General features: G+C 39.4%; 1 protein-coding gene across 1 annotated transcript in view; it reads right to left on the reverse strand.

The window, feature by feature from the left end:
• bbs9 (Bardet-Biedl syndrome 9) overlaps window positions 1–14,752 on the reverse strand; it is a 460,826-nt gene that overhangs the window by 93,092 nt on the left and 352,982 nt on the right. Inside the window, exon 21 of the mRNA XM_073871763.1 lies at window positions 8,535–8,654. Within this exon, the coding sequence (XP_073727864.1) occupies window positions 8,535–8,654 (120 nt within the window). The remainder of the gene's footprint in view (window positions 1–8,534; window positions 8,655–14,752) is intronic.

The following is a 14,752-nucleotide window of genomic DNA, read 5'->3' on the forward strand; positions in this document are numbered from 1 at the left end:
TAAAAAATTAAATATAGCTGCAAGCAGCGATGGCGGGCCCTCGCACGTTTATTTACCGCTACACGGTGCCTCCGAGAAAACGATGCACGGTGGGCAAGTGCATCAAGTGGGTAAATATCGGTGGACTATTTTATGTTGTTACTGACCCATTTGGGGACTGTAGGTAAAAGAAACCCCACATTTTAGACAAACGGGGGCACTAGTGAGCCACTTAAGAGACACGCGTTTATCTCACCTTTTTGTCCACACTTAACAGCCGACAACTCTGATGTGTGTGCCAACTTTTAGATTAATCTAAGCCCGCCAAGAGCCCTAAATATGCCTGAAATAAAAGTAAAGTTTGGGGCATTGTCATGGGAACAGCGTTCGAGATATCAAAAATTCCTTCGCAATTTATCATCTACAATGTCTCAGCATCATGTTGACCATTTCTGGTGTCAATCGCATGAATCCCATACGAGGAGTATTTAAAGATTCACAGCATGTAACTGTCAGCCTTAAATATGTGTAAAAATGAAAGTAAAGTTTGACAGGTTGCCATGGAAACAGCATTTGAGATATCAAAAATCCCTTCGCAATTTATCATCTACAATGTCTCGGCATCATGTTGATTACTTTTGGTGTCAATCGCATGAAAATCCTAGAAGGAGTATTTAAAAGAACATTGCATGGAACTGTCAAAAAAATCCAGCTTTGTAACTGACACACTTCCTGCCGCCTGGGGGTGGCGCTATACCCGGGAGTCACAATAGGCGCATCAATGCGAGCGGAATCATCAGACGAACAAACACCCCGCATGGCATCACAATAAGATATTTTTTGCCATAGATATTAGACACTTCCTGTTTCTCTGATTTCGCCATGAATTTGTCGCCTCGCCATGACAAAACCGTTCGAGATATCAAAAATCCCTTCGCAATTTAGCAAGTACAATGTCTCAGCTTCATGATCACCACGTTTGGTGTCATTCCCATTAATCCACTAGGAGGAGTATTTAAAAGTTCACCGCATGCATTTTTTAAACAATCCAAAATGGCCGACTTCCTGTTGGGCGGAGCTAAAATGTTAGAGTACAAAAGTTGTTCGGGTCGATGAGATCTATACGTGTACCAACTTTCGAACATGTGCGTACATGTTTGTCTGATCTGTGCACCAATGTTTTTTTTTTCATTACAGGGGGCGCTACAGAGCCCCCCTGCCACGCCCGTGTTCCAGCCTTTGGTTTTCTGCGATGACGGACGACTCTGACATCTGTGCCAAATTTCAAGAGTTTTCGAGTATGTTAAGGCACTCAAAATTCCCAAAAGTGTTGAAAAAAATAATAAAAAATAATAATAATAATAATAAATATAGCTGCAAGCAGCGATGGCGGGCCCTCGCACGTTTGTTTACCGCTACACGGTGCCTCCGAGAAAACGATGCACGGTGGGCAAGTGCATCAAGTGGGTAAATATCAGTGGCTATTTATGTTGTTACTGACCCATTTGGGGACTGTAGGTAAAAGAAACCCCACATTTTAAACAAACGGGGGCGCTAGTGAGCCACTTAAGAGACACGCCTTTATCTGACCTTTTTGTCAACACTTAACAGCCGACAACTCTGATGTGTGTGCCAACTTTTAGATTAATCTAAGCACGCCAAGAGCCTTAAATATGCCTGAAATAAAAGTAAAGTTTGACGCGTTGCCATGGGAACAGCGTTCGAGATGTCAAAAATTCCTTCGCAATTTAGCATCTACAATGTCTCAGCATCATGTTGACCACTTATGGTGTCAATCGCATGAATCCCATACGAGGAGTATTCAAAAGTTCACAGCATGTAACTGTCAGCCTTGAATATGCTGGAAAATGAAAGCAAAGTTTGATGCATTGCCATGGGAACAGCGTTCGAGATATCAAAAATCCCTTCGCAATTTAGCAAGTACAATGTCTTGACATCATGATCACCACATTTGGTGTCAATCCCATGAATCCCCTAGAAGGAGTATTCAAAAGTTCACCGTATGCATTTTTTAAACAATCCAAAATGGCCGACTTACTGTTGGGCGGAGCTAATAGGTTTGATTGTGAAAGTTGTTCGGGTCAATGGGATCTATATACGTACCAACTCTCGTACATGTGCCTACATGTTTGCCCGATTTGTGCACCAATGTTTTTTTTTTAATTACAGAGGGCACTACAGAGCCCTACTGCCACGCCCGTGTTCCAGCCTTTGGCTTTCGGCGATCACGGAAGACTCTGATGTCTGTGCCAAATTTCCGGTGTTTTCGAGCATGTTAAGGCACCCAAAGTGCATGCCAAGTGCTTAAATATCCCTGAAAATGAAAGTAAAGTTTGACGTGTTGCCATGGGAGCAGCGTTCGAGATATCAAAAATCCCTTCGCAATTTATCATCTACAATGCCTCATCATCATGTTGACCACTTTTGGTGTCAATCGCATGAAAATCCTAGGAGGAGTATTTAAAAGAACATTGCATGGAACTGTCAAAAAAATCCACCTTTTGTGACTGCCACACTTCCTGGTGCCTGTTGGTGGCGCTATACCCGAGACTCACAATAGGCACATCGATGCGATTGGAATCTTCAGACGAACAAACACCCCGCATGGCATCACAATAAGATATTTTTTGCTTTAGATATTAGACACTTCCTGTTTCTCTGAATTCGCCATAAATTTGTCGCCTCGCCATGGCAACACCGTTCGAGATATCAAAAATCCCTTCGCAATTTAGCAAGTCCAATGTCTCAGCATCATGTTCACCACGTTTGGTGTCAATCGTATGAATTCCCTATGAGAAGTATTTAAAAGTTCATGACTGACACACTTCCTGGCGCCTGCTGGTGGCGCTATACCCGGGAGTCACAAAAGGCACATCGATGCGATCAGAATCTTCAGATGAACAAACACCCCGCATGGCATCACAATAAGACATTTTTTGCCTTAGATATTAGACACTTCCTGTTTCTCTGATTTCGCCACAACTTTGTCGGCTCGCCATGGCAGAACCGTTCGAGATATCAAAAATCCCTTCGCAATTTAGCAAGTACAATGTCTCGACATCATGTTCACCACGTTTGGTGTCAATCGCATGAATCCCCTAGGAGGAGTATTCAAAAGTTCAACACATGCATTTTTTAAACAATCCAAAATAGCTGACTTCCTGTTGGGCGGAGCTTAAATGTTAGAGGGCGAAAGTTGTTCGGGTCGATGAGATCTATATGCGTACCAACTCTCGTACATATGCGTACATGTTTGCACGATCTGTGCCCCAATGTTTGTTTTTGCATTGCAGGGGGCGCTACAGAGCTCCCTTGCCACGCCCGTGGTCCAGCCTTTGCCCAGACCTGATGGCCGACGACTCTGACGTGTGTGCCAAATTTCAAGAGTTTTCGAGTATGTTAAGGCACCCAAAGTGGCCAAAAGTGTTAAAAAAAATAAAAATAAAAAAAAAAATAATAATCCTAAGGAAAACAATAAATTCGAGCAAAAACAATAGGGCTTCGCACCTTTCGGTGCAGGCCATTCTGGCCTGCTCCTCGGTGCTCGGGCCCTAATAATCCGAGCAAAAACAATAGGGCTTCGCACCTTTCGGTGCAGGCCATTCTGGCCTGCTCCTCGGTGCTCGGGCCCTAAAAATAATAATAATAATAAATTCGAGCAAAAACAATAGGGCTTCGCACCTTTAGGTGCAGGCCATTCTGGCCTGCTCCTCGGTGCTCGGGCCCTAATAAATATAGCTGCAAGCAGCGATGCCGGGCCCTCGCACGTTTTTTTACCGCTACACGGTGCATCCGAGAAAACGATGCATGGTGGGAAAGTGCATCAAGTGGGTAAATATTGGTGAACTATTTTATGTTGTTACTGACCCATTTGAGGACTGTAAGTAAAAAAAAAAACACATTTTAGACAAACGGGGGCGCTAGAGAGCCACTTAGGAGACACGCCTATGTCTGACCTTTTTGTGCACACTTAACAGCCGACAACTCTGATGTGTGTGCCAACTTTTAGGTTAATCTAAGCACGCCAAGAGCCCTAAATATGCCTGAAATAAAAGTAAAGTTTGGGGCGTTGCCATGGGAACAGCATTCGAGATATCAAAGATCCCTTCACAATTTATCATCTACTATGTCTCGACATCATGTTGACCACTTTTTGTGTCAATTGCTTGATTATTCTAGAAGGAGTATTTAAAAGTTCACTGCATGCAACTGTAAGGCTTAAATATGCCTTTAAAATGAAAGTAAAGTTTGACACGTTGCCATGGGAACAGCGTTCGAGATATCAAAAATCCCTTCGCAATTTATTATCTACTATGCCTCGGCATCATTTTGACCACTTTTGGTGTCAATTGCATGATTTTTCTAGAAGGAGTATTTAAAAAAACATTGCAGGGAACTGTCAAAAAAATCCAGCTTTGTAACTGACACACTTCCTGCCGCCTGGTGGTGGCGCTATACCCGGAAGTCACAATAGGTGCATCAATGGGATCGGAATCTTCAGACGAACAAACACCCCGCATGTCATCACAATAAGATATTTTTTGCCATGAATATTAAACACTTCCTGTTTCTCTGATTTCGCCATGACTTTGCTGCTTCGCCATGGCAACACCGTTCGAGATATCAAAAATCCCTTCGCAATTTAGCAAGTCTAATGTCTTGACATCATGATCACCACGTTTGGTGTTATTTGCATGAATCCCCTAGGAGGAGTATTTAAAAGTTCACTGCATGCATTTTTTAAACAATCCAAAATGGCTGACTTCCCGTTGGGCGGAGCTTAAATGTTAGAGGGCGAAAGTTGTTTGGGTCGATTAGATCTATATGCGTACCAACTCTCGTACATGTGCGTACATTTTTGCAGAATCTGTGCCTCAATGTTTGTTTTTGCATTACAGGGGGCGCTACAGAGCTCCCTTGCCACGCCCGTGTTCCAGCCTTTGACCAGTCCTAATGGCCGACTTCCTGTGGGGTTTAGAGCTTAGCTCCAATAGACTTTTTTGTAGGTCTTGAGGTGATAGATGATCCCATCAAATTTCGTATCTGTTAGTTTTTCGTAGTGGGGGGGGCTGTTCTCTTGAAATTTTGCAGGTGGCGCTATCGAGTCATTTTTATACGCCCACTTTTGACGCCTATACTACATGTACATTTTCGCCACTTCTGACACTTGTGCAAATTTTCATGAGTTTTCGGGTATGTTTAGGCCCTCAAAAATGCTATCCATTTTGGAGAAGAAGAAGAAGAAGAAGAAGAAGAAGAAGAAGAAGAAGAAGAAGAAGAAGAAGAAGAAGAAGAAGAAGAAGAAGAAGAAGAAGAAGAAGAAGAAGAAGAAGAAGAAGAAGAAGAAGAAGAAGAAGAAAAATAATAAACGGAGCAAAAACAATAGGGTCCTCACACCCCGGTGTGCTCGGGCCCTAATAATAAACAGAGCAAAAACAATAGGGTCCTCAAACCCTGGTGTGCTCGGGCCCTAATAATAAACGGAGCAAAAACAATAGGGTCCTCACACCCTGGTGTGCTCGGGCCCTAATTAAAGCTGCAAGCAGCGATGGAAGGGCCCTCGCACGCATGTGCACCGCTACCCTATGGCATAAGTAAAGCAGTGAACCAGGAGGATATGAATTAAAGTGGGTAAATATAAGTGGATATTCAAAGGAAAATTTATGTGCCACAACGCCTGTGTGCAGTAGGTGGCGCTATGACTGTACCTGATTATTGTTATATTGACGTGTTCAGGCCGGGACCCTTAACAAATGTGTGAAGTCTGGGGCAAATCGAACAATGTATGCCTGAATTACAACAGCTTCCTGTTTCATGGTGAAACATCACACTTTGCCAGGCTGCCACGGACACGCCCTTCAACAAAAAGTCAAGATCTTCGCACTTTATCATCGCAAAGGGCTTAAGATCAGTCTGACCAGATATGATGATGATTTGATTAAATCTCTAAGAGCAGTAAGTCACAGCGCAAAACATGGCATTTCCTGCTACCTCTAGGTGGCGCTATGACTGAAGCTGAATATTGGCATTGAAATGTGTTTAGGCCAAGACCTTTATCAAACATGTGAAGCGTGGGGCAGATTGGATATTGTATGCCTGAGTTATAACAACTTCCTGTTTCATGCAAAAACGCCGAAATTTGTCAGGCCGCCACAGACACACCCTCCAATGAAAAGTCAAGATCTCCGCAATTTAGCATCGCAAAGGCCTTTAGATGAGACTGACCAAATATGATAATGATCGGATTAAATCGCTAAGAGGAGTTTGTTAAAGTACGACGCTTGGAAATGTCAAAAAATGACAGAGAAAATTCAAAATGGCAGACTTCCTGTGGGGTTTAGAGCTTAGCTCCAAGAGACTTTTTTGTAGGTCTTGGGGTGCTAGATGATCCTACCAAATTTCGTATCTGTACGTTTTTCGTAGTGGGGGGGGCTGTTCTCTTGAAATTTTGCAGGTGGCGCTATCGAGCCATTTCTACACGCCCACTTCTGACGCCTATACTACATGTAAATTTTCACCACTTCTGAATAATAATAAACGGGGCAAAAACAATAGGGTCCTCACACTTGTGTGCTCGGGCCCTAATAAACGGATCAAAAACAATAGGTTCCTCAAACCTTGGTGTGCTCGGGCCCTAATAATAAACGGAGCAAAAACAATAGGGTCCTCACACCCTGGTGTGCTCAGGCCCTAATAAACGGAGCAAAAACAATAGGGTCCTCACACCCTGGTGTGCTCGGGCCCTAATAATAAACAGAGCAAAAACAATAGGGTCCTCACACCCCGGTGTGCTCGGGCCCTAATAAGGTTCATTAGTTAACATTAGTTAATGTATTAACTAACATGAACAAACCATGAGCAATACATTTGTTACAGTATTTATTAATCTTTGTTAATGTTAGTTACAGTTTTTCTGAATTGCTAAAACACTAAACCCCAATCTCTGAACCAAATTCATAGTGACCTAAACCCTTTTGTCAAATCAATATTTAGCAAAACTATAAACACAAACTTCTCACTAAAACACACATTTTATAATGCAATGCACTTGTGTTATAAATGCTAAACACAGGCAGGCAAAAGTTGAACACAACTGCAACACAGTTATCATTGAGTAAACACAACAACTCAAAATTCTACACACTTTTATCTAATGGTATTTTTTACCAATTGTGTGGATAGGTAACAGTCTGAGAGGCAGATGAAGAGTATGATGAAGAAAAGGACACCAGAGACGATACAATTGGCAAAAATTGCAGTTGGATTGCTGACTTTTTACAAAATACAAGTGCTGCTTACAGTAATATTGAAAACTTACTATTACTTGCAGTACTTACAGTAAAGTATTCACTATATTCACTGAACTAAACTTGTGATTACAGTAATAGAGATTATTAAGAGTATTTGTCAAGTGTGTTGTTATGTACAATAAACATGTATTTTCTGTAAGCAGATCTCCTGGATGTTGTGTTTTCCATTTTTTAAGGTAGTGTCTAATGGATGCTCTGTAGCGTTTTATATTACAGACTTATGTGTGTATGATTTGAAAGCTTAGTTTGATTTTGAGTACAAGTGAAATGGTTTTGAAGGAATTGTTTGATTTTGCTGGAAGAGTCAGGGGTTCTGTAAATTATGTTTGAAATTGGGATTTGTGTTTAAGGTTTTGAGAAAATGTTTAAAAAAATATTTAAAAAAATGTGTTTTAGCAATTCAGAAAAACTGTAATAGAAATAAAGCTTTAAATTGTTTGTTCATGTTAGTTCACGGTGCATTAACTAACGTTAACAAGATTTTAATAAAGTATTACTAATTGTTAAAATTAACAGTAACAAAGATTAATAAATTCTGTATAAGTGCAGTTCATTATTAGTTCATGTTAACTAATGTAGTTAACTAATGTTAACTAATGAACCTTATTGTAAAGTGTTACCGATTTTCATTATATGTTCCCTTTAGAGGCTTTGTTTGTTTTATTTAAATGGCTATATTTTTTAAACACAATTTGTGAAAGTTGCAAACATAAAAAAAACCTGTAACATCAACTATTTTAGGAATTTTAAATTGGTAAATGATATACAAAATTTAATTTAAATATACAGCAGAACACATCTGAGTGTTAACACAGACATTTATGTGACAGGTTATCCGTAAATAATGCCTAGTCTGTACTTCACATAAAGCATTCGCAGGGCCTCAAAAGACTTGTATATGGTGTCCTTTTATCATTTTATTCTGCTTCTTTTATCATTTTTTGGTGACTGAATGGAAAAAAGTTATTTCTTTGTGTGTTATGAAGAAAAAGAGCAGGTCTTAAAGACATAAGGCAAAGTAAATGATGGGGAAACAGTTAATTTGAACTGTAATCTTTAATCTTTTTACACAGTAAGATGGCTGAAAAGACATTATGTCAGTGTACTGTCAGCAGTGTATCAAAGTTAGCTAATTTTAATTTGAATGGACTATAAAGTTGCATGCCAAATAAAAGAGCATGCCAAATGATGGATAAACGCAAATGTTTGGTGAAGATATCTTACCTGACTTGCTCTTGACTCTTCTGGATGCTTGTTTTTTTTTAACATACTTGGCTGAATCCTGCTGCAGGGCTGGTTCCTCATCCTGCTCCACTATTGGCTCAGGGATAGACTCACATCCAGCTGCAAAGCAACACACACATACTTTTAGTAACTGATTAGTAATTTTATTATTTAAATCAATGTAACATTTATAAACTCAGTGTTTGGCTTGTCTCCATACATTTATACTATATTTACATTTATACATTTGGCAAACGCTTTCATACAAAGTGACTTACAATGCCTTCAACCTATAGTTTTTTAAACAGTATGTGTGTTCCCTGTAGTCTGTGTGTTGTTAATGCAATGCTCTAAAGGTACAGGAACACTATTCAAAACTTCTTAAACATCACCTGTGATATCCCTCATATTAGGTTCAAGCTCAGTGTTAAAGATCAACCAAAATTACCACCTTTGAGTGGCCGCTTATTCAACTACCCTGGGTTGTTTTCTGTTTTCACACCATTTCAAGGATTATATAATCGCACACTATAACGAACACTGCTGTTCATATACTACTCATCTCACATGGCCGCAGAAAACAAAGCCAAGAGAATATTGTAAACACACATACACACCCGGAGCAGTGGGCAGCTGCACTACAGTGTGGGGAGCATTTGAGGTTAAGGTGCCTTGCTGAAGGGCACCTCAGTCGCAACCTGCTGGCCATGATACTCGAACCAGCAACTCTTGTCTTACTAGCTTGACTCTACTAGGCTACAACTGCCCTACAAACTTCAGAAAACTTTCCTGCCCTAGAAAATTCAGTTTGTAGTTTGTAAAAACTACAAACCTTAGATTCAATTCAAATGAATTCAATTTTATTTATATAGCACTTTTCACAATTGTTAATTGTTGCAAAGCAGCTTTACATGAGTAGATGTAAAGGAGAACACAGAAAATCAATAGATAATATAAGAAGTAGAATATAGCGGCTAAGGTTAAACCGTACAAGCAAGCGTATTAATAATGTAACGTATACAGTAAAGTGCTAAGTTAAGCCAAAGTTGGCTGACTCTCCCTGGGACGAAAACCCCCTAGGAGAAAACCCGGTGGGAAAAACTCCTAGAAGGACAAAAACCCTTGGGAGAAATTAATATATTTATATATATATATATAGATAAGGTAGGGATAGGAAGCAGGTAAGCGGATTAAACTGGTTCAGCCGGTGGTTGCTGATGACCCCAAAAAGTCTGTCAAAGACTTTATGATTAAACAACGCACCACCAGAAACTGTAATTACCACCAGAAAACCATCAGAAACTGTAAAGACCTTAACTTCTTATTGTGTGCACCGCATCAGACTGCAAAACAACAACACCATGGACGATCATTGCAAAATTCAATCACTCTAAGCAAGAAGAAATGCAGACAACTTCAAGGTACACACTATAAACTTAGTGAGCAATACCCAAAGGACATTGTCAAACATTGAAAACAGCTTTTCCCAATTTAAAAACAGATGTACTCTTACCTCACTATCAAGTGTCTCTTTCTCTCTCTTCTTTCTCTCATTCTCTCTTGTTCCTACATCTACATCTTATACGCTCTTATTTTGCACATAGGTCTCAGAACCCCCAAACATTATCAACCTGTTATATTCAGTACAGTACCATGTCTTTACTAAATGCGTTTTGTACTTTGTTGTAATTTTGCTATGTATTTATACAATTTCACAATTTATACAATGGTCACAGTGGTCAAGGGTGGGACTCCTTCAGGGAACCCCCTGTGAGAAAACCAGGCTTAGCTGGAAGGGCCAGTTGTTATCTGACATGGCTGCAACCCGCAACATATCTGCAATCCACAACAGAGGAAAGAGACAATGTTACTAAGTGCAACTACAACATACTGTTCTTACAGTAATATATTATAAAATTTAGTCTTTCCACAGCTTAGGGGCTTGGTAGGAAAATCATCTACCTTCTTCAGATTATTTTTTATATTCTAGGGTCTATTAAGAGACCAGAATTTTGCGAGTGCAATGTCGTCAATGGATTGTAATTCAACAGTAACTCACAGTAACTTGTAATCATGGCTTCCTCTGCTGGCTAGCAGAGGATTTATCAATTCATCCTACCACCAGGTGGCACCCTCTCCATAAACCGGACATTGGACACTTGCTCCACTTCTGCTTTTATTTCCTGTATAAAACCATGTCCGTTTCTCAATATGCGATCTTGTCTGTACTTGTGTTCTTGTGGACTTGTAAAACGTCATCAGTCGCTGCCCAAGTACTGTTCCAAATCAAAGTTCGCATCAAGCCAAGTTCACATAACCTCCCCGGATGTGTTCTTGATTCGCCCATTTTATTGAGGATGCATCAGAAGCTGACTTGTGCGGACTTTTGACAGCCAAGTTTCCCAGAATGCATTTTGCGTCAACTGCAATGAATTGGAAATATTACTCTTTCTGTGTCATAAAAAGTAGTTTTAATAGATGTTTAGTCGAGAATATAGATGAATAAACTTCAAATATGTGGTCAGTTAGTAAAGATAGCGCCTATATTAAAATTTCCTTTTGGATACGTGAGTTCCGGTGAATCAGCGGGTGGTCAGCGGCGCATACACAGACGAGGGCAGCTGTGTATGCTGGGCAAGTCCTTCGGCAAGTCCTTCTGAAATTTGCCGCTGTGAAACCCCGGCTACAATTCAGAGATTTTATTTAATTTTACAATTTAAAACGTCAAAGCAGTCATGACCAAAAATACCATAATTTGTGATTGTTACTGTAAATGATAAAATTAACTAAGCTTTATATACAATTACTTACATTTTCATTTAAAACAAGACAAACACTGAAATTAATGATTTTATAGACACTACGCTTTATTATTTTGCACAGAAATACCTGCATGTGCTTACTTTGATTTGATCATCTCTGTGTTCACTTTAGGTACAGAAACACCTGATGATTCCTATATCATTTGATTCAGGAATCTCTTTTCCATCATTTGAAAGTGAACAACGACCATAATATTAAATCACAAGAGAGACAGGCATAAATATAGGTTTAGTCTGGATATTTTTCGTGTTATCACCAAAATTTACAGAACAGGCTTACCTGTTTTGTAGTTTAACTTTTGACACCACCTTGTTTTAAAGGTCCCGTATTTACTGTGTTTTTGAAGCTATGATTGCATTTTAGGTGTGCAATATTACATGTGTTCATGTTTCCTGTATGAAAAAACTAACTATTTTTTACACAGTTTACTTCTCTCTGTACTGCTGTTTTCACTGTCCTGAAAACAGTCTGATGTCCCTCCTTCAGAAATACGTAACAAGTTCTGATTGTGTAGTTTGTTTAGTGTGTTGTCATTCAACAGAAGCTTAGCTTAGCCAGAGCCGTTTGAGCTTAGCTGATGACTGACGTATTCCTGTGGCCGGAGTTTAGACAAACACTTTTGCTTTGACGTCATTCAACCAAGAAGTAGAGGGCTGTAGTCCAAACGGGTCATTCACTTTGAGGGCGTAGGCTTTGAAAGGGGAATTTTATTAAAGAAAATATATTACTTGGCATTAAACTTCAAGCTGTATAATTTTGCAGGTATCATTTCTAATGGGATCAGGAAAAACAAGACCTTTAAATACATTTTAATACTTATACTTGTTTTTTTTTTTTTTGGATGTTTAGTTTGATGAACTCCTAAATATGATCCTAAATTTGACACGCAGAGAGCACCAAGCATGTTTAGTTAAATTGCATGTGCCAGCACCATGGCCAGCACGCAACAGCGCAACATTGATTCAACAAAAAGCAAACCAAAATTTACAAACTTAAATCAGATTTTACGTTTATAATAAATAACAAAAATTATAAAATAAGGTCAGAAGTAACAAGGTGCAGAATAAATATGTGCAAAATGCCTGAAGTGCATAAAACAAAAAATAAGCCAAATAGTTAAATCAGACAACTTAGAGTGATTTATAAATAAAATAAAGAAATTATTAAAATAACAAAAGTATAGCCAGAATTGCCAGCTTTGTCTTTTTAAATGCGGAAACAAAGAGACCACTGCTTTGCAATGGTTTATTAACCTTTATACAACAGTTCTTTCTGGTTCTCGAATCTGATTGGCTAAGAGCTATGCGATATTGTGCTGATAACGGCACTGTAACCGCTTCACCTTTCGTATCATTCCGCCACCTAGTAAATGGAGGTCCTAAACAGGCTCATCTCTGAATGGAAAAACACAGACGCCCTGTTTTGAATCACTCTCCGTGTGTCTCATTAGTTTACTAGCTCATAAATCATAAGTCTGTGAATCCCCAATCTGAAGTTATTATTCCGTCAAAGATCAGCCTTCTTGGATGTTACGTTAAAGTTAATGGGAGTAATGTCTTGTCACATCGTGTGGACGATTAACACTTGGAAAGAGGAATATAAACACTCGTTTTTTTCTGGAGCTATATCTCTTATCAGAACGCGAAAGCAACGTGGAACTGCAGGTAAGCACCGCAGCTTTTAAACGTGGACATTGATCATTTACTTTATCGTGACGTGACTATTAAAACATGTTATGAGATATCGCCACTGGTATATTTATAAGCAGCATGCAAAAACATCTCTCTGACACTTATTAAAAAAACGTTTTATATAGTACTGACAAGAACAAAGTTTAATAATAATAATCGAGTGCTCGTATCACGTTAAGAATAAATGAGAAAGCAATAGTAACGTTATACAAGTATAGTTTTATTAACTTTTACCTCGCGCCAAAACAATAACAACACAAAAGACACTAAATATGAATAAAAAAACAAGTAATAGTTTGATCATGACACCAAATACTGCTGATTTGATCTCATTTTGACGATCATAAACAAACAAGGCCAACATGAGAGCCAGAAAATCCCTGTCAGAGATGTAGCCCAGAGAGGGCGGTGGTCAGCGGGGCGAGTGAACACTGACGTCCGCTCATGCTTTGGTTCTCATTCGTACCGAATCCCACTAAGCAAACGTTCAAACAGGCGCTATCTTTACTAATCGACTGCAGATTTAAATATAATACATATACATTCTCGACTGAACTAATCTTAAAACTACACTTTGTGACCAAGAGACGGTAATATAAAGTAACGGCCTTTCCGTCCATTGAGTTGTTATGAGATTCAAAGCAGCCGAAAGTGTTACCTGTCATTCTGGCCGCCCTCAAATCCGTGGCGGAAGAAGTAGTTCTCAAACAAAGAGGGTTTTAAAATAACTCCGTTGTTGTTTTCTAGTTTTCGTTTTTCAAACGTGTGCCGTCGAACTGTTGTATAAAAGCAATATCGCTCTCGGAGTCGTGTGATATAGCTCTATATCATCACGGCTGTGATTGCCTCCGGCACTCGGCCTACGGCCCGTGCCTCTGGCCTAATCACAGCCGTGATGATATAGAGCTATATCACACTCCTGCTCGAGCGATATTGCTTAAGTAAACCTCTTCCCATATGGACGTGTAGCCCTGTCACGAGGGTTGTTGGATTTATTAACACATTTATTGAAAGCTACTTCTTTACATATTATTTGCATAGCATTATCATAATAGGCTTTATATTAATATATTGAGAAGAAAGCTGTTATATGTGAAATCAGACAATGTGCATCCATCTATGAAATTGATCCTCATTTCATAACACGTCTTCAACGATTGACTGTGAGATTGGTAGTCTAATCAAGCTTTTCCTATTGATGCATTGAATCTTCGACTTTTCAAGGTCACCCCTACCATAGTGCAAGAAATTTTACTTAATGTTATTAGGGTGGGGGAACACACCTAGTCAAGCGACCAATCAAAATTCCAAAATGCCTCACAGACCATCCTTAACTAAAATATAACTATTATAGCTTATTATTCATTCTAGAAAGACAATAGACCCCTTCACGGTTCACGTCACAGGCGGTTCCCACTGCGCATGTCAGGGTCAGAAAAGTCATTACAGCAGATTGAGTTGCGAATTCATCGGTATTGTCAAAAATGCCTACTTACGTTGTGGGCTGTGAAAATCGCACCTGGTCTTCCGTTAAGTTTTCACGATTCATGCAGAATCTTAAAAACAAAAAAATACAACATCTGCGGCTGCAAGCAATAAACGTGCAGACTGGGACAATGCAAATATCAAAGAGGCTTGTGTTTGTAGTGCTCACTTCATTTGAGGTAAGTCATAATTTTTCAGCCCTGTTAGATTAAATTATAA

This window comes from Misgurnus anguillicaudatus, chromosome 10 (assembly GCF_027580225.2).
Source record: "Misgurnus anguillicaudatus chromosome 10, ASM2758022v2, whole genome shotgun sequence".
Classification (NCBI taxonomy): domain Eukaryota; kingdom Metazoa; phylum Chordata; class Actinopteri; order Cypriniformes; family Cobitidae; genus Misgurnus; species Misgurnus anguillicaudatus.